At 34.9% G+C, this 18,308-nt stretch overlaps 4 protein-coding genes across 5 annotated transcripts; 2 read left to right on the top strand and 2 right to left on the bottom strand.

Moving 5' to 3' along the window:
• Positions 1 to 805: 805 nt before the first annotated feature.
• LOC125214740 lies at positions 806 to 5,325 on the bottom strand. Of its 2 annotated transcripts, XM_048115874.1 has the most exons (13): positions 5,224 to 5,325; positions 5,021 to 5,084; positions 3,788 to 4,501; positions 3,577 to 3,681; positions 3,290 to 3,442; positions 3,065 to 3,142; positions 2,459 to 2,551; positions 2,246 to 2,365; positions 2,073 to 2,150; positions 1,534 to 1,713; positions 1,360 to 1,461; positions 994 to 1,273; positions 806 to 887 (listed from the first exon to the last, which is right to left on the bottom strand). In XM_048115874.1, the coding sequence occupies exons 1-12, from the start codon at positions 5,232 to 5,234 to the stop codon at positions 1,040 to 1,042; spliced, it is 1,932 nt and encodes a 643-aa protein (XP_047971831.1). In that variant the 5' UTR covers positions 5,235 to 5,325; the 3' UTR covers positions 806 to 887; positions 994 to 1,039. The 2 variants fall into 2 exon arrangements, with proteins under 2 accessions (XP_047971831.1, XP_047971830.1); XM_048115873.1 differs by having other exon boundaries at positions 806 to 1,273.
• Positions 5,326 to 6,362: 1,037 nt separating this feature from the next.
• On the top strand, positions 6,363 to 7,891 carry LOC125212020 (60S ribosomal protein L30-like). Its single transcript, XM_048112023.1, has 5 exons — positions 6,363 to 6,506; positions 6,612 to 6,717; positions 6,843 to 6,944; positions 7,596 to 7,664; positions 7,752 to 7,891. Exons 1-5 carry the CDS (start codon positions 6,486 to 6,488, stop codon positions 7,790 to 7,792), a joined length of 339 nt encoding a protein of 112 aa, XP_047967980.1. The 5' UTR covers positions 6,363 to 6,485; the 3' UTR covers positions 7,793 to 7,891.
• Positions 7,892 to 7,947: 56 nt separating this feature from the next.
• On the bottom strand, positions 7,948 to 11,871 carry LOC125210472 (rhamnogalacturonate lyase B-like). Its single transcript, XM_048110023.1, has 15 exons — positions 11,843 to 11,871; positions 11,214 to 11,280; positions 11,001 to 11,122; positions 10,865 to 10,918; positions 10,665 to 10,784; positions 10,473 to 10,592; positions 10,280 to 10,415; positions 10,020 to 10,190; positions 9,768 to 9,920; positions 9,498 to 9,695; positions 9,292 to 9,433; positions 9,069 to 9,225; positions 8,791 to 8,907; positions 8,521 to 8,647; positions 7,948 to 8,444 (listed from the first exon to the last, which is right to left on the bottom strand). The coding sequence occupies exons 1-15, from the start codon at positions 11,869 to 11,871 to the stop codon at positions 8,196 to 8,198; spliced, it is 1,962 nt and encodes a 653-aa protein (XP_047965980.1). The 3' UTR covers positions 7,948 to 8,195.
• A 901-nt stretch (positions 11,872 to 12,772) lies between these two features.
• Positions 12,773 to 13,536, top strand: LOC125216027 (RING-H2 finger protein ATL74-like). The gene has a single exon (XM_048117629.1). The coding sequence runs from the start codon at positions 12,777 to 12,779 to the stop codon at positions 13,341 to 13,343; it is 567 nt and encodes a 188-aa protein (XP_047973586.1). The 5' UTR covers positions 12,773 to 12,776; the 3' UTR covers positions 13,344 to 13,536.
• The last annotated feature ends 4,772 nt before the right edge of the window (positions 13,537 to 18,308 follow it).

Raw genomic sequence — 18,308 nt, 5'->3', positions numbered from 1 at the left:
ATGTTTTTAACATTGTTACCCTATATTAATAATTCTTAAACCGACATTTTGCCTAATTAAGAAGAATGAGCTACTATTTCCGAAGTATTCAGATCCGACAATTCGTTATTTCGTTGGCAACCAACATGGTCCACTTTGTTTTGCCTGTCAAATTTGTTTGGCTCTTAAACTAATTTTTGCCTAAAAATTTTGACACCTTGCTCTTCATTATTCATCATACTACAACATAAATATTACTACTACAATCCTCTTTCAATTAAACGTAATATTGATTAAAAAACACACACGCACAGTATTCAACAGATGATGGGGAAATTTTTGCACATTTCTACATAATTTAGTGAATATTAGATTAGGTATGACATCCAAATCACACGAAAGGCTACAATAATGAATAATATAGCAAGTTGGTCAATTGATCATCGGTTTGGTATAATCTTTCAAAATATTGTTAAAAATAACGAATAAAATTACAATCTTGCATCGTTTGACTTAATAAAAGAAATTGATAGAAAAAGTTAGTAGAGACGAGTCCTACTTTTTTATATTGGTTTTATAATAAAATATGAGTGAGGTGTAATATGGAGTCCACTTACCAAAAGTGATAAAAAATTGAAATGAGATATTTATTGGCGGACGGACAAAAAAGGAAAAATGAGATCACCATGAAAACAGAAGATTCTACGTCCCCAGCACGATTTTTTATAAGATGCCAAATTGCTCAAACTAGAAGGCGTTGGCCGAGGCAGCAAATGTACCTTGTTATTGTAGGCAGAAACCAGGACTGAATAAACACGACAAACGATACACATAACGAAGTCACCTTTCGCAAAAATATTCTACATCAGAAGTCACAGGTAAGCTCCAGTTCTCACATACTGTAGTCTCTGGAAATAAATTTAGGACTTTATTTTTCATGGAGCCGTACAACAGTATAAAGGGAAAGAAACCTCTGCATTTGGTTTTGAGTTACTTTATAGGCTGGAGACGAACCTTTGTGGCTTCAGAAAACCGAACATTGATATGTTGTACAGTGGGTTCAGGTTAGGCTGATTGAAGTGGCGTAGGACTGCAAGACCGTCAAAGCTTGCTCTGTGATGGCTCTGTCCCTAGCTCGCCTGACCCAATCTGTTACGACTTCTGCTGCCTGGCTGCCTCTAACCCCATTCTCAAGAGTGTCTGCAGCTTCGCATAGTTTGCCTTGAGCTAACAAAATCTCGACTCTGGTTATGACAGATTCAACTCCTTCGCCCAACTGATCAGTCTCCTTAACCTAAACTCGGAAAGAAATATTCATAGTTGTGAGGTTGTATTTTGTAATCCGAGTAAGGGCGCTTAACTGCAAGGCTAAAAATGCACCTTTAACCACGAAGCAACTTGAGCCAATGAGTGTGACAATATCCCTCCGCCACCAGGTGGGATTAAACTGAAGTGCCTCAGTGTCCCCTTCATGGCATCAAACTGCAAAAAATATGAGAAATATACTGTAAATTTCTTCGAAGCCATGCTGCACACACATGCTGACAAACACACCTTGTGATTCAATTGGGACAGGGTATCTGTTCCATATTTTTGAGTGTCTTCGGGAAGTGACGATAGAACTAGAGGTATAAGTGAGTCTTTGTCAATGCCTTCAAGATGATCGCGGACAGTCTCTATTTCCTTTTTAATTGGCAACCCTTTGGATAGTGCATCCTCCAGTGCCAGTGCACCCTGCGACATGCGTGATTAAAGAAATCAGCTGGACGAGTTACATCATATCAGTGGTCAGTCCAAAAACATGTTGTACCTTCTAAGGAATAGGAAAACATTGTAAGCATAGTTATACACTGCATTTGATTTTAAGTGCTATTTTACTCACTTCTTCCCTCGCTTTTTTCATGACTTATGATATACCAGCTCATACACTTGCTCTAATAAAAAAACTGTTTACTTTTATCTTGATTGAACAACAAAGAGGTGAAAGACAAGTTAGATTCATGTTCAGCTATGACAATAACAGCCAATAAGCTAAGAGTAAAGTAGATTCAGGGTCACATCTAGAAGCATGTAATATGGAAGTGTACACATACCAGAGCAAGCTTGTGCACAGAGTGACTCTGGCGAGCTTCTTCAGAGCGCGCATAAAATGCCATGCACAACGCATTTATCTGCATAGAATGGGAAGGGTCACTAACTTATGATTGAAGTTTTTGGTAGAGGTTTAATGACTCCATAATGAAATCAACATTAGCAAGTACCATACATGAAGGTTGGCTTCAGCCATTTTCTCAATCTGGGAAGCCTTCTCACTTGAAATTGCAGCAGCCAGTTCAGCTTTAGCTATATCTTGCATTTCCTCCAGTCTTTGTTCCACTTCCATTTCCTGCACAAGGAATTCCAGAAATTGAATCGGTAGATCAACATCGTTGAAAAAGTTACATTCCATAGAGTATTGTCGATAACATTACGTTGATACCTTCTGCTCAAGTTCGGTTTTGAGCTGCTCTTCTAATGTTTCTTGAAGAGATTTGAGTGCGGCAGCTGCTTTAACCCGTTCTTTTGTTAATTCCTGTGAATATTTCAATAACGAACAATTTTAGGGGCAAGATAACTATTTTTTGCTCCAAACAGAACCAAGAAGACTATTATCTTTCTGGTCCCCCTATTATGTTTCTGGTCTGGAATGAAGATATTCCACTTCCAGAAGCAATTTCTTTCCAAGGCATTCCTCAGCTAATAAGTATGTGAATTACTTTTGATTTTCAAGCAAATCAAGACACAAGATTACACTTTTTAAGCACCCAGAGGCCGGTGCAAATTGAGGACAGAGTAGATGAGTAAAAAGGAAAGTGAAAAACCTGGAATAATTTATGCATGCATTCATACACAATGAATCAGGAGCTCTGAGTAAAACTTGCTTACTACTTTTAGCGAAATGAATGAGAAAAAAGGAGGGGAAAATGCTAGTAGTATAATTTTTCCACCAGATTGATTGTGACAAATGATGCAATGAAGATATAAGCAAAGACATCAGGCAAACTGAATTACATTCAACTGGGAGCACAAAGGAAGAAGTTTGAACCTTATCCAAAATGGCTTCCCTCTCAGCATACATGAGTTCCCTGACTCGTGCGTCCTTAAGTTCCTTTTCATATTTCTCCTGAAGAGTAGATGAACTTGTTATGTGAAACTCCAAGTCATGACATTTAGAAAGAAGTCCTCCCAATGAGACATCATCACAATGCAACTGAAAGTAAAACTTCAATAAACTACATGAGTATGTATGTGTGTGTGTGTGTCTCCTGACCTTCATTGCTCTCTTTTCTTCGGCAAAAGAACGAGCGTCCATCTCTGCTTGCCTTTGTTCAGCAGCATGTATGGCTTGCAAGAAGTCAATAATCAGGTTCCCATCATTTGTTATGTAACCACCATGGGCATCTTCTACTGTGGAACTAGTGCCCTTCAATAGTTCAATATCAGATGTAAAAAGTATATCCATGAAAAGATCAATCTTCTGTGATAGCAATGAGGTTATTGCTTAATAAACAAGTACAACACTAAATTCTTCTTCATAACTATTTAGCAAATATTAACCTCATGATTTTTTGATGAAGATGAACCAAGTTCTTCAGATTTGTCTTTTAATAGATAATCGTCGAGGAGTGAATCAGATTTTTGTGCTATACCATCCTGGAAAACCTAGAAAAAGTTGCACCACAAGAAATCTTGAATGATCCACCAGAAAACAAAAGCTGAAAACAATGCAAGAGAAATTGAACATTGCCTAAGAAATCTAAAATTTTACCCCTTGTATGTCATCAGTTGTGGTTGGCTCGCTTTGTACAGATGTAACTACAGAGTCTGCAGAAGTATTATCAGCTGAAGTAAAAGTGGTTGTGGTCTCGGTTTCCTTGTGCTCTGGCTCATCAGCTCCCAACCCTAGGCCCTTCAGATCAACACTTTCTTCAGCCGGTTTACCAGTTTCATCACCTGTCAATGAGCTGCTTTGAGGAACATTAGGAATATCGCTACTTTCAACATGATCGACATTCAATAGTGTCTCAACTGCAGCAAGTTTTTCTTGAAAACTTTTCTCTTCTTCAGTTCTCATCAAGTCTCCTGGAACATGTGGCTCTGCATGTGTTTCAGCATCTTGTTTGCCATGGTCCACAAGGGGACTTGATTCACCTGATTGCCTTGAGCTGTTCTCAGGAATCACAGTAATCATTCCACTAGCTGGATTGTATGTGTCTTTTTGTCCTGGAAACGCCTCCGTAGCCTTATCACCAATCCCAGAGTCGGTGTATTCCCTGATGCTTTTTTTTTGTTTCCAAATGTACTCATCAAGAGCACCATAATAGTACGCTGCCAGGAGGGCAGAACCCAACGCAAGACCTCCAATGAGAATCTTTGGTACACAGCTCTGAGGTTCAGGGGTGTTGCTTCCTGGATCTACCTTCTTTGGTCCATTCTTCGGAGAAACAGAAAATTCCCTTCTGGAAGAAAGGTATGAAGGTATCTGCATATTACACCAATTTTTAGAATATAACAACTTAAACGATCGGACAAGTAACTTAGTTGCCAGCATACACCCCCCCACCCTCCTCCTATATACATCTCGGGAGCTACAGGAAAGAAGCAAGCCAAAGAAACCCGGCATCTACACTCTGTGCTAATTCATGTTTTTCTTTCTAATCTTCACCAAAACAAAATCATTCATTTACCTCATTACAATTTCTTACTAATGCATCACTCATACATAGCATCAAAGCTATTCCACCAATATACAATCAATCAGAAACTGAAAAAACATTACCAGAACATAAAGATTTGCTGTGTCTTTCCAAATTAAAAATAATAATATGTTTACTAAAATAGCATCATTTCTCTATCCTAGTCAATACCCTGAAGCAAATTCAGATTCTGAGAAAACTCATAATAATGCAGCAGAAACAAATATCAGCAATAATCATATTTCATTAATTATTCATACACAAACACACACGGGCACACTAATACAACAAAATCGAATGAACACCTGAGTTGTAGCTTGCAATGGAAGCCTATTGAATGAACTACGGGATGCGAGCTGTATAAGTGACCTACAAAATCGTTGCCCAACAAAATTTAACAAAGAGAAGTGAAAACCAAAAAACCCTTGATTCAATCAAATTAATCAGAATACAAAAATAAAAATAAAAAAAACATGCGTTTCAGATATGGAGTGAATCACATTGATACCTGCGTAACATTGCGAGATTATTAGCTTCTGCAATTCAGCGGTGCGTTGAAGAGGATTTATTTTGTATTTGTACGGGTATGGGAACACAGCATAGTGTGCTGTGCACCAAACGGTGTCGTTCCATCTCTATTTGTACAAAAATTAGTCAAATATCGTTCTCAACTTCCCATCACTTTTTTTTTAATTTTATTTATTCCCTTTTTGGAAACAGTTCAATGAAATTTTAATCAAAATTTAGTTATTAAGGTCCTCTTTTTTTTTTTATTGTAAAACAAAATTTTACATGTTTATTCGATATTAGTGTAATAGAGAGGTATTAATAGATGTTTTAGGTGATCTCTACTGCCAAATCGGATAGTGTTTAGATTCATTAAAATTTATCAATTACTTGTAACATATAGGAGTAGTAATATTCAAAAAGTTAACAAACAAAGAAAATACACATTTGCGATTTAAATTTATACTCCCTATGTCCCACGTTATTTGAGTCATTTCTTTTTTGCACTCATTTTGAAAAAATAATAACAAATAGTTAAAGTAGAGAGAAAGAAAAGTAAGAGAGAGAATAATGTAAAGAAGAGTCTTAGGGTGTCTCCAACAGCGCCCCTCCCGTTCGCCTGTCGGGGACGGGCGACCTGACGGGCGCCATAGTGGGCGGGAAGGGCGCCCACGCCTGTCCCGTGTGCCCCTGCGATGGCCTCGCCCCTCCCGTCGACGTCCTACCTGACGGGCGCCACTGTGGCGTGGGTAGGACGTCCCACCGATTTTTTTTATTTAAAAAAAAAAAAAAACTCTATAAATACGGCTCGTGTCGAAATTTTAATTCCGTAAATTTTAATTTTAATTGTGAATTTATTAATTTTATTGCGGGAATGGCTAGTGATGTGGCAGTGGAATGGGAAGGGCTAGTGCTGACGTGGCATGGGAAGGGCTAGTGGGAGGGGCGAGTGGGAGGGGCGCCACCGGAGACACCCTTAACTATAGTATTCTCTTTTTTACTTTATTTTTTCTCCACTTTAACTATTTATTATTATTTTTTCAAAACAAATGTGAAAAAGAAGTGACTCAAGTAACGTGGAACAGAGGGAGTATTTATATTATCGAGCATATTTTTATCCTGTAGAAAAAAGAAGAACACGGGCCGGGTCGATCAGTTTGAATCCGAAAATTCCTACCAGAAAACCCCTATTAGAAACCTAGCCGGCAAAGTATACTGCGCGCCCCTGTGCAATACTAAGCTTTCTCTCAACTCTTCGTAACAATGGTGGCCGCGAAGAAGACTGTAAGATATCCCCTTTCCATAATCAATTTACCTTCTCCTATTTTTCGGCTTACGATTTCGTTGTTTTCATTTCACAAAGTTTGGATTTTATTTCTAATTGCGCAGAAGAAGACTCATGAGAGCACAAACAACAGATTGGCCCTGGTGATGAAGAGCGGGAAATACACGCTTGGATACAAAACCGTGCTCAAAACTCTCCGCAGCTCCAAAGGTTGGTGTGTGTGTGTGTGTGTGTTTATAATTTGTGCTACGTCATTCATTTTAATTTATTTTGGCGATTTTATTTTATTTTGTTTGTATTAATGCTTAATGGTTAATTCGGTGAACCTGAATTAGGAAAATTGATTCTGATCTCCAACAACTGCCCGCCGCTGAGGAAGTCGGAGATTGAGTATTATGCCATGCTTGCAAAAATTGGCGTTCACCACTACAACGGAAGTGAGTTTACTAGTTTTTTCCTATTTTTTGTTTTTTCAGTATTGTTTTTGCTGTGGTAGTTTTGTTTCAGAAATGGAGAGCATTGATATTGCATTGTTACATTACGCTACTATCTATTTTTTCTGCTGAATTTGATAGTTGTTTGTTGTTTTTCTGAAACATATAAGTAGATGAATTTGATTTGTGTTTCCTAATATTCTAGTATACTGGTTATGTTAGTGATCACTTTAATTTCCTATAGTTTCATTCTAGCACACAAGATTGCTTTGTTTATTTTCTACTTTTGTCTATCCTTCTTTTGTGTTGCATTGTTGTTTGTACACTGCTGATCAACTCTGTATTTTATTTGAATCTTCAAATTGCATTCATGATCCAATGTCTCCACTTCATCGCTAGGCCAAGATTCCTTTACCTCATCACCCATAGATATATGCCAATAACATTTATCTTATCAAGTTTCTCGAAATATCTTTAGTTCAACTTTTTTTTGCAATTTCCCCTTGATCATTGCTAAAATACTCTTTATAACCTTAGATGCACATAATTTAGCTCTATTTTCATCTAAGTTGAGTTTTGCTTTATTAAAGTCACTTTAAGAAGCTAAAGTTTGAGTTGTGTACATCTTTTACTGACTCACTTATGCCACACCAGACAATGTCGATTTGGGCACAGCTTGTGGGAAATACTTCCGTGTTTCATGCCTCAGCATAGTCGATCCAGGTATTTTAAGATCTCATATTGCTCGGTATCTTTGTAGCATGCATTTTTAGCACTCCTAATGCTATGAACTGCTTCCCTATAACATAGGTGACTCGGACATCATCAAGTCTTTGCCTGGTGACCATTGATAAGCGATAGTCTTTTGTAAGGCCTTTTATGTTCTGGATACGATTCTTATTTCAAGTTGTACAATCTCAGAGTTTATATCAAGTTTTTTTAATGTGATATTTGTTTGGTATTTTTGACAGCACATTTTTTTGACAATTAAGAAATGGATTATTGAAATATTTTTGTTTGCACACTATATTAAGTGAAATTGTATTATAAACACGACTTACTAATTCCTAAACTTCATGGTAATTGTATAATAGTAAAATCATGGTTGGTAGGGTAGATAACTCATTTGGGGATGGAATTCTATGAACAAAAATGTCTACCAAACATGTGTTATAAATTTTAGTTATCTAGGCATCTAAGAGTAGCTAAAAATTTGTGAAAATAAACTGACTTAATGCGTGTATGTGTTAAATATTAGTCTTGATGTTGTTCAGAGGGAGCTTCGAGTCTAATATAATCGTACATAACACCAACAAAAGGATTATTCCCTGTTGCTTGCTTAAGATAGATGATGTTTTTCCCTTCCACGAGCTGAGATCCTGCTATATCCACTCCGTACAACCAATACCTCCCATGAATTCCGTGTCTTGCTATCGCATTGTCTCGGCCTATTTTTCCTGTTGAGAAATGGGGCGTGCTAGTGTTCAGCTCGTTGATCCATACCTGAGATTAATACGATCAAGCATGCAGGTCAATAACTTGTTGCACGAAAATAAGTATCTATGCATTCATTTTATACTTGTATATTCGCCAAGTTGGCACATGCAAGGGCAATCCTGAGTGTATAGACTCCAACATTGTCTATATTTGTTAAGTTAAATTGAATCTTCCATGTCGTAGGTTTGTATTTATTGTTGCCCGATTTCCTGCAAAATAATTGCACGAAATGACGAACAATTAAAGAATCTACAATGAACATACAGATGAAATGGAAAAGTTGACATGTTTTATACGAGCATTTCTAAATGGAACAATTGCTAAAGATATAGAAAGCCTGTATCATACTAACCTTGTGACATGGGCAAAGAACCAGTCTTTTCTATAATCACTATCGTTGATGTTGTAAATCAGATCTTTTTTAGGATAAAGATCTGTATATCTATCCCATAAGCCATACTGCCTATACCTGCATTTGTGAGAGGAAACTAACAACCTTTAGCTTTCGAGAAGCCAATTTTTATTTAATTTGGTTTGGTGATGGCTATTTTCATACATCAATTCTTGATGATATGATGATTTTATAGAAACAGAAAAGAAATTGACTGGTTGGCTTAAGCTTGATCTTACTTTTCAACGTGATTGATGTATAGCTTGTTAGTAAGCCTGGGATGCGGATCCGGGACATAGAACTCGAAAGCAGTTCGATCGGGAACACCGATTTCCCAAAGAGTGGGCCCGCTTCTTGGAGGATTGTACACAATGTCACCTATGCCAATCTTACTACCTAAACACAAACGTGCAAGTTCATTTTATGCATAACAAAATAATCTTAATTCTTAAAATCGCGTACCTGAATTTATGACAATATTATCTTCATATTTAAAGTCCCCGATAACTCCGGGAACCCAAGCGTACAAATTATAAGTTCCAGGGCGAACATGTTCGATGGTAAAGAATCCATTTTTATCTGCCCGTGTCCAAAATTGATAGCTCTAACAAAATAGAAATAAAAAATAAGACAAAAGTATTATACGAAAAATAAGATTGATATACTACCTTAGAATCATCTTGAAAAGATCCTTGATCTCCAGGCGGAGCCAATCCTACATAAGCTGATCTTGCTTTGATTAGATGAGTGCTAATACACTGGTCGTATACGAGCAAGCGACCATGGATTTGTCCTCGTTGCTTCGCACTAGGGTAGTCAGCCGAAGACGGGAAATCATACGGCCATTTCTTTGCTTCTTTCAACATCTGAGTATAGTATAATATATATATGTATCATTTGTTTGTGACTAAATTTAATGGAGTAGTAAAAAAGATAACCTGGTTTCTTGCATCTTTCCACAAAGTTGGATGATCATTGCCTGAATCCGAGTTAAGGTATATGAAAACAGGGCCAAAAACTCTCTTCCAATGCTCTCCGCCGCGTAATTTAATACCGTAATGGGGTCCCATGTAATGATTACTTAAGAAAATCTGCATAACAATTTTAACTTAAGTAATTTAAAATTTTCTCAAAAAATTAGGTAAAATTCAAGATATTATAGAAGAAAAAAAAAAGAAAAAAATAATTACGGCAAGGGCAATGGGACCGGCATGAGAAGTAAGGTCGGTTTTCATGGGACCACCCACTCGAACTTCATCGCTAGGCGTTATGACCCAGAATCCGATGTGGGGATCGGAGCCCATCCATCCATGCATGTGGTTGTCCTTGTTGTCGCACGAGTATTGGTACTTGTCGTCCACCTACGTACATCCACAATTTGGGATATGTCCAATAAAATGGAGTATATTCGTTGCCGACTGGACTATAAATTGAGAAGGATGATGCCTACCTGGCCTTTGAGGATGGGATGAGTGGTGTTTGTTATGAGAACTGCTTCTTTATAAGCAAGAACTTTACCAGCAGCCCTCTCTGCCCCTGTGGGCATCATCCTCTGCTTCTGCTTCGATATCGCCATGTAGTTAAACCTAGATAAACATACACATTAATTTGAATCATCAATACCTTAGATGAATTGATCTTACATGCTTTGATCGAGCTTGAATGCGATTCTTGATTCCTCTATGTCAAGGTCGGGCCAATTTTCCAAATGTTCGTATATTGCATACGAGTAGAACCCTGAATCTCCACGCAACATTATGTACCTGCTTTCCACAATCAAGATTCACTACTACTACTTGAAATAATAACAAATTTGTATGATAAAATACAAGTACCTCTTGTCCACATTGAGTGGGACGACATTATCACCTAATGTAACGTTCCATTTCTTGATGAATGAAACTTCAACTTGTTCATCACTTTGTGCAATAATCCTGAATTCTGTGCATTCCAGCCTGCACTTTTACCAAACCCAGAAAATTACTACTCTTTTCTTCTATGATGATATAAGTATTTTAGAGTAGTGGATAGTTACTTATCAAAATTACTTTTGCCAATCTCTGGCCTGGTCCATACAATATCCCAATACCTACATTTACACCAACAAATTAAAATAAATCAACCTCTGTTTTTAGTCCATAATAAATCAGGATTAAGTTATTGGTGGTGACCCTCTTTCATGATCTTTGAACTCATGTTCAAGAACATTATGAATATCTTTATAAGCTATTCCCTTGATTAGTCCAGTTGGATTTATCAACCTCAATTTCACAATGTCATTGTATATCTTCACCTGCAAATTCAAAATAAATCTTAACAACATTTCTATACATGCATCAATCACTATTTAATTAAAGTATCATAGTATAATATTTTAGGCTTACAGTGCGAGGTGATACATGAAGCTTGACTGGATGTGGAGTGGAGTTGCTGCTGAATGAACTATTCAAACTATTATAAGATTTAACAAATTGGGTTAACAAACATATTTGTATGAACAAATTGATGTATAACAATTTCATTTCAAAACTGAAAATTGTGGGATTGCTTCAACTCCTTCAAATATTTATCTTGTACTAAAACAGCATGCGTTACATGGATTTAATTTTGCAATGGACGTAGTTACAAAAATAAATAATCATAATTAACGCAAAGGGTTCATTTATTATTTAAACGTGTTTATATTGAACTCATTTCCAAAATATATAAATTTAAACTAATTTTAGTTTGTGGATCTTAATTCTTAAATTGTTAATTTTGACACATAATAATAGTTGTGGTCGCACTCTTGATTCTAAGCTTGGACCATATTTCAAGGTCTCATGGCCTCTGGACCTCAAAAAAAAAAAAATAAATAAATAAATAAATAAATAAAATAGTACTAGTAATTATAATACAAATTTGAGAAAATTGAAACCACACAAATACATGGTATGAATGTTTCTGTCATTGAAGTGAATATTTATGTCACTGAAGTGACATTTTCCCAGTCAACATTTAGGTAAACAGTAACCTAAACTTTTTACTCTTTTGGCCCGTCATCTATTCTACCTACCCAAAAATATGGTTACAACTTACATGTATTTATTTACATAACTCTATTCATAAAAAAAAATTCAATAAAATTAAAAAAATTAAAAAAATTAAAGTATTGTTAATGAAAAACGAGTCCGTGTAGTTGTATAAAGAAACTTGCATGAATAGACAAAGCTTAAGTTTTAGTGGATGACACAAATTGAAAAGAACGTGACTTATTTTTAAGACGGTAGAAGTATAATTTCCTTTTCTACAGTATTTCCCAATCGTTATTCTCGATGGGCATTTGGTAAATTGAAAAATATCATATGTAAACCGGTTCAAATATACAGTATCATCAAGGAAATTCAAATATGGTATAATATTCAATCTCAAAAAATCACTCCACTCCAGAATTTATTGCAATAACCACAATCGAAAAATAAAAATGCTTTCGTTATTTTTCCGTCCTCTAAAAATAGAAACTTTTCTTTTTAAGAAATTTCTTTCTTTTTAATGAGGTGAGATTCATTTATAACTAACTCACTTTTTTTTCTATTCTCTTTTACTTTACCAATTCTGCATTAAAACCCATGTCATTTCAAATGTTTCGATTTTTAGTGGACGGAGAGAGTATACTATTTTCTATCTCACTCAAAGTGATACGTTTTCTTTTATATGATGTCCCACTAATAGTGACATCTTTCAAAAAATAGAAATATTATTCTTTCTACATTATTCTCTCTTCACTTAACGTACAGTACAATGCTGCTAACATCTCATATCGAAAAAGAAATGCTCCACGTTGAATGAGATGATGACAATACATATTGGTGAAATAGAAATTTGCTCTCATGAATAGTCACCCCACTCATAGTAGACCTTTTAATACTCAAAACCTTACAATAGACAATTTTCATGATTGAAAAGTCATGATTTGGAATCCCTTGGTCTCAAACATTCCCTATATAAATGGGCAAAAACCCTCATCACTTAGAAACAAACAAAACACCATAACCATGGCATCCCTATCTCAAGTCCTTGGGCAGATCTACACCATGGTCATGCTCTTCTTTTCCATCCTCCTCCTCGAGCTCGCCATCCTCGTCTGTGGGGCCGCCCGTGCCTCAGCCCGCCGCTCCATCACCACCGATCAATTCCTCAAAATCGTCGACAAAAAGGCCCCCTCAGGGCACTACTCGGCAGCGGGGACATCAGGCTTCCCCGCGGCCGAGTGCAGCGTTTGCCTCTCCCCTTTTGAAGAAGGAGATGAGGTGAGGAAGCTCAAATGCAAACACACTTTCCACAAAGGATGCGTCGACACGTGGCTGCAGCAGGACTCCGCCACGTGTCCCCTCTGCCGCTGCCCGGTCCTCCCCGTCGACGTGGTGGTCAAGCACCGCAACCACCGGCTGAGGGAGTACTACGACGGCGGCGATGAAGAGATCATGATCATGCTCTATGCTTTACATGGTAATTTCTTGAGGAGATTTTCTTGATTTTTTTTTTATAATAAATCTTGATTTAGAAGATTTTATTTTAATTACTTGGTAGGTAGTATATACACTAGCTAGAAACGATTGTAAATTTTTTTTTTAAAGATGGAGATGAAATTGTTTACATACTAAGACGTCTACATCATTTGTATCATGGAGAAGGAACTATTGAAAGTTAGAATTTGGTGTTTTATCAGTTTTACTAGTTTAAATTATGTCATATCTACAAGCAAACATTTAATTTACTATAATTTTAATTTGCATGGTTTCGATATTTGATTAATTAAAAATAAAACGTTTGAGAGTTATCTATTTATTTAATAAATGGAGTATACGTTTTATCTACGAGCAAACATTTAATTTAAGGTGAGTAGGTTCCACACGAATTAATTAAAATAATCTATGGCGATTTAGGACTGCTTACCTACCACTATAATATAGGCATGTTTTTTACCTTTATTAATGTTGACAAGAATTAGCTTGTCTATATTCACACGGCAAAGTAATTTATAGTTAAACCAAAATTTGAACAATTAAGGATCGATATTATTTTTCACCATTTTTATTATTTAAATTTCAATATTATTTAATTCCTCAAATTTGATATTTAAAAACTTTATCTTATAGAATATTCTACAACGATGGTAAGCATATTTATATATATGTTGATATATAAAATTGAGCAATTGGCTTCGTAACTAACGAGTCTTTTCTAAGTTTGTTTGGTGTTTTTTCCTAGCAAAACACTGACTAATTAGGCATTAGATAATAGCAATCTTTGGATTCTTCGTCAATGATATATGTATGTATGTTGGAAAATTATTTGATGTTAGTGATTCTAACATATTCATACAATATATAGCGGTTTCAAATAAAAATATCTGTCGGCGGCATATATAGTTCTAACAGCCTCTCCTATGATTTATTATGTTATATTTTCCTGAGATTTAATAATAAAATTTTGTACTATCATATGTCCCAATGTTTAACAAATGCTCTATCATATGTGGGGACATGGTATATAGTAATATTACATTAATTTGAGTTGGGTGAATAATTCGTTGTACACTTGTACCAAATTTGGATTGAGTAATTATATGTCATACATATATGTCATCTTTCATTTGACTTTTTATTATACACTAAAAAATTATGATCATAATCGTCGAATTTAAATAGATTAATAGTAAAACAATATTGATTTTATGTTATATACATAAATTATGAATTTGGTGTTCTAGTTCATAATATTTTAGGTAGTATATTATAGAAGAAACAAAACAAGAAATGAGAATAAAAAATGTTGAGGTATGTTTAAATATACAATTCTTTTCTTTTGGTTGATGCGCGGTTCTATTTATACTCCTATCATCCTATGTAATAAATATATTTTAACTAAGGGTACTAATTTCTTTATTATTTTTGTCAATTTCAATATTCAAACGTCATAATTTATTGTTTGTGTCAATTTTGGCCCCATTTAATAAAAGGTTGTTTAATTAATTAGGTAGAAACCAGTATACCACAAACATTAATTTTTTTTTCATTAAAACTATACCCCCTAATTTGAGTTTAGCACTAAACTTATGTTAGTTAAGTAAGAAGATCGTCTTAACATTAAGTGCACACATCTAGACCACATAAAATCTTCATTAGATTCCAACCATTCTTGCTATCCATCAGTAAATTAGTAGTAATAACTAATTCAAATACGACACGAAATACATTTCGAGGCATTAACTCTTAACGATGGTAATCGAGAGAAGCAAGGTTGGTATTGAGAAACATTGTAAACAAACTTAGAGAGAATTGATTGTCTTTTTATTTCAGTATATTTTTAATATACAATACATCCTAATATATAGGAGAAGAATACAATATAAATATGGAAGAATATAATCCTATTTTCAGCCATACTAATTTCATATTAATGCTCCAATATTTTCCAATCTTTTCCTCTTGAAATTAACAGCGAAGCCAAAGGTTGATATGTATAAATATGAAACAATAGCTAGTATTAAAAAAAATAGAAAAAAAATTGATTGAAAGTTTTTTTAGTGGATTGGCTTTAGATCATGTCATGTCAATATTATTTTTTCATTTTTTAAATGATTAATTAAGTGGACCGTCGCTCGACCAGCGTTGTACCAGTCAATTTATAGTTATTTTAATTCCAGTGGCATGATCCGCTCCGATTATGGAGGCATGTTTTTTACCTTGTAACACAGGCATGTTTTTAACCTTAATTAACTTGGATCCTACTTTTAGTCCGTCTTTAAATAAAAGTATCAGTTCATCTATATTAATAAGTAGAGGTGGCAAAATAGATAGTGGGTAACAAGTAATTCCTATTACGATCCAGTACCCGCAGAGTATTAGATATCTGTTACCTGGTGATAATGGGAAACGAGACGGGATCAGGCACTATGTTTTAGAGTGTTGCGGATAGCGAGTATACCTATTAGTCCCGATAATATATTATTAGTATTTAGCTATATATAATATTTTAATACTTTATAGAATCTAAGTGTTTAAAGAGATCTTTTAAAATATTTATATACTCCAACAAATATTCAGTTGAAAACTCACTGGTTCTAGCTATAGAGTTTCCCCTCACTTTTATTCTTAATCTATTCAAAGCTTACCATCAAAACAAATAAAGTAAATTAATTAGGAAACATTGTCGGTTATTAAGATTTTCAAATTTTCTATTTTAGTTGATTAATAACAAATATTTTATGTACCATAAATTATTCTCTTATAATTTAATTTTCGGGTCGGGTACAAGATACCCGACACGGGTATCGAATAATCCAGATATGTTACGCAGCGGATATTAGAATAACAAATTTGGTTGTAATCGGATACGGTACCCGTGGATAACCCGTTTCGCAGCCCCTACTAATAAGAACCAAAAAGCAACAGGAGACATGTAATTCTACAATCTCCACACGATCCAAAAACTACCCTATTATTTATTCACACCACCATAGTTTGAGATGTAAATATTTGAAAATTAATTCCAAAATATTACTTCCTCTGTCCGCCAATACTTAACACAAGTTGTTCTGATGCAGTTTTTAAGAAACATACTACCCCGTCCTCCAAATATTAACACACTTTAACCCGGCACGGGTTTTAAAAAATATAATGGAAAATTAGCTGAAAAAGTTGGTGTGATGTGGGTCCTACTTTTAAAGTATTAGTTTTATAATAAAATGTGAGTAAGGATGAGTTAGTGGAATATAGAGTCCATTACCAAAAATGGTAAAAAGTGAAGTGTGTCAAACTTTCAAGGACGGACTGAAATGGTAAACTGTGTCAAACTTTCAGGGACGGAGGTAGTTATAAAAAGTTAATTGAAAAAGTTAATGAAATGTATATCTTATTTTTATACATTAGTTTTATAATAATATATGAGTAATAATAAGTTAATCGAACGTGAGTCTACTACCAAAAGTAGTAAAAGTAAATATGACAAATATTGATGGACTAATTAAAAATAATAAGTAATGGTGGAATGAAGGAGTGTATTTAAGTCACCAAATAATAAAAATACCTCCGTCCTCCAAAGCTTGACACGGTTTGACTCGGCACGGGTTTTAAGAAATGTAATGGAAAGTGTGTTGAAAAAGTTGGTGGGATGTGGATCCTACTTTTAAAGTATTAGTTTTATAATAAATGTGAGTAGGAATGAGTTAGTGGAATATGGAGTCCACTATCAAAAATGGAAAAAGTGAAGCGTGTCAAGTTTTCGGGCACGGACTGAAATGGTAAACTGTGTCAAGCTTTGGGGGACGGAGGTAGTAACTTTTACTTAAAAAGAAAATGACTACGCTAATATAGAACGTACACCCTCCGTCCCAGAGAAGATGTCACACTTGAGAAATGACACGGGATTTTAGGAGATGTTATTTTGTGTGTTAAGTGGTGAGAGAAAATATAATTTTATAATTGATGTGAGAAGGAAACTTTTTCTAAAAAAGGAAATGTAACATCTTTTATGAGACAAACTAAAAAGGAAAGTGTGACATCTTTTGTGGAACGGAGGGAGTACTAAGCCGACAAAATAACTCTATAATAGGAGTACTGTACTATGTTTTCCTCAATTTTAGTATTATTGGTTATTACACGGAATCAAAATATCTGCGGTGCTGGGCCTACCCATGTCCTTTTATATTGCTGGGCCCATTTAATTCTTTATTTCGTTATTGCTTTTCACCCATCCACCTTGATCAGTACTATTCAAATATCAAAAGGTTGAGCTTCCTTTCAATTTATCACAATTAAAACATCTTTTTTTACTAAAAATAAATTGATCTCTTCTTTCTTCTCATTCAAACATTTAGATTAACGCTTTATAGAAAATGTTACCAGTGCTATAATATTGCATTGTTCTCTATGAATTAATGTTTTCTTTAAAGCCCTCTAATTAAAACTCAAATTGCTTACTCAATCAACTATTCATTTTTTTTCACATTCATAAACATTGAATGACTGGAATATTATAAAACCAGCTAAAACCTGTCATTTTTCATGTCTTCGATAACTAAGTATAGTAAGTAGTTGTTAGATTTGTAAGATTGTACCCTGAAACATCGTATATAATGTGTTTGGCTCATAAAATTGAACCGCACGACTCAATCCTAAATGAATAATCAACTCAAATGAATAATCAACTCAATCATAAATTATCATCCTAATACTATTTTATCCAAGAAACTGAACACCACGCAAGTAAATAACTATCCAACAACAAACAATTAAAATGTAATCTCGAACTCAAATAATCATTTAATTTACACAGAAAAAGCACATACACCATAATATATCTATATACATACATACATAGAAGAAGAAGTTAAATTAAGCAGAAAAGAAGCCATTAGTAGCTTCAGCAGTCATGTTCGATCTTGCCTCAAAATTCTTGACAAAAACATCTTTGATCCAAGAAGAAGAAGAGCCTTT

The sequence above is a fragment of the Salvia hispanica genome, chromosome 3 (genome assembly GCF_023119035.1).
Source record: "Salvia hispanica cultivar TCC Black 2014 chromosome 3, UniMelb_Shisp_WGS_1.0, whole genome shotgun sequence".
NCBI lineage: Eukaryota > Viridiplantae > Streptophyta > Magnoliopsida > Lamiales > Lamiaceae > Salvia > Salvia hispanica.
This window is presented reverse-complemented; position numbering and strand designations above follow the sequence as displayed.

What these genes read in the sequence shown, in the direction of transcription:
- LOC125212020 (XM_048112023.1), top strand. Translation starts at nt 6,486, where the DNA reads ATGGTGGCCGCGAAGAAGACT. An exon ending in AACTCTCCGCAGCTCCAAAG is followed by an intron (nt 6,718 to 6,842) that starts GTTGGTGTGTGT and finishes AACCTGAATTAG; the next exon opens with GAAAATTGATTCTGATCTCC. An exon ending in CCTCAGCATAGTCGATCCAG is followed by an intron (nt 7,665 to 7,751) that starts GTATTTTAAGAT and finishes CCTATAACATAG; the next exon opens with GTGACTCGGACATCATCAAG.
- LOC125216027 (XM_048117629.1), top strand. Translation starts at nt 12,777, where the DNA reads ATGATTTGGAATCCCTTGGTCTCAAACATTCCCTATATAAATGGGCAA.
- LOC125214740 (XM_048115873.1), bottom strand. An exon ending in CTTCATCAAAAAATCATGAG is followed by an intron (nt 3,443 to 3,576) that starts GTTAATATTTGC and finishes GAACTATTGAAG; the next exon opens with GGCACTAGTTCCACAGTAGA. An exon ending in AAGAAAAGAGAGCAATGAAG is followed by an intron (nt 3,143 to 3,289) that starts GTCAGGAGACAC and finishes TCTACTCTTCAG; the next exon opens with GAGAAATATGAAAAGGAACT.
- LOC125210472 (XM_048110023.1), bottom strand. Translation starts at nt 11,871, where the DNA reads ATGACGGGCCAAAAGAGTAAAAAGTTTAG. An exon ending in CTTTTCAAGATGATTCTAAG is followed by an intron (nt 9,434 to 9,497) that starts GTAGTATATCAA and finishes CTATTTTGTTAG; the next exon opens with AGCTATCAATTTTGGACACG. An exon ending in CCAACTTGGCGAATATACAA is followed by an intron (nt 8,445 to 8,520) that starts GTATAAAATGAA and finishes TATTAATCTCAG; the next exon opens with GTATGGATCAACGAGCTGAA.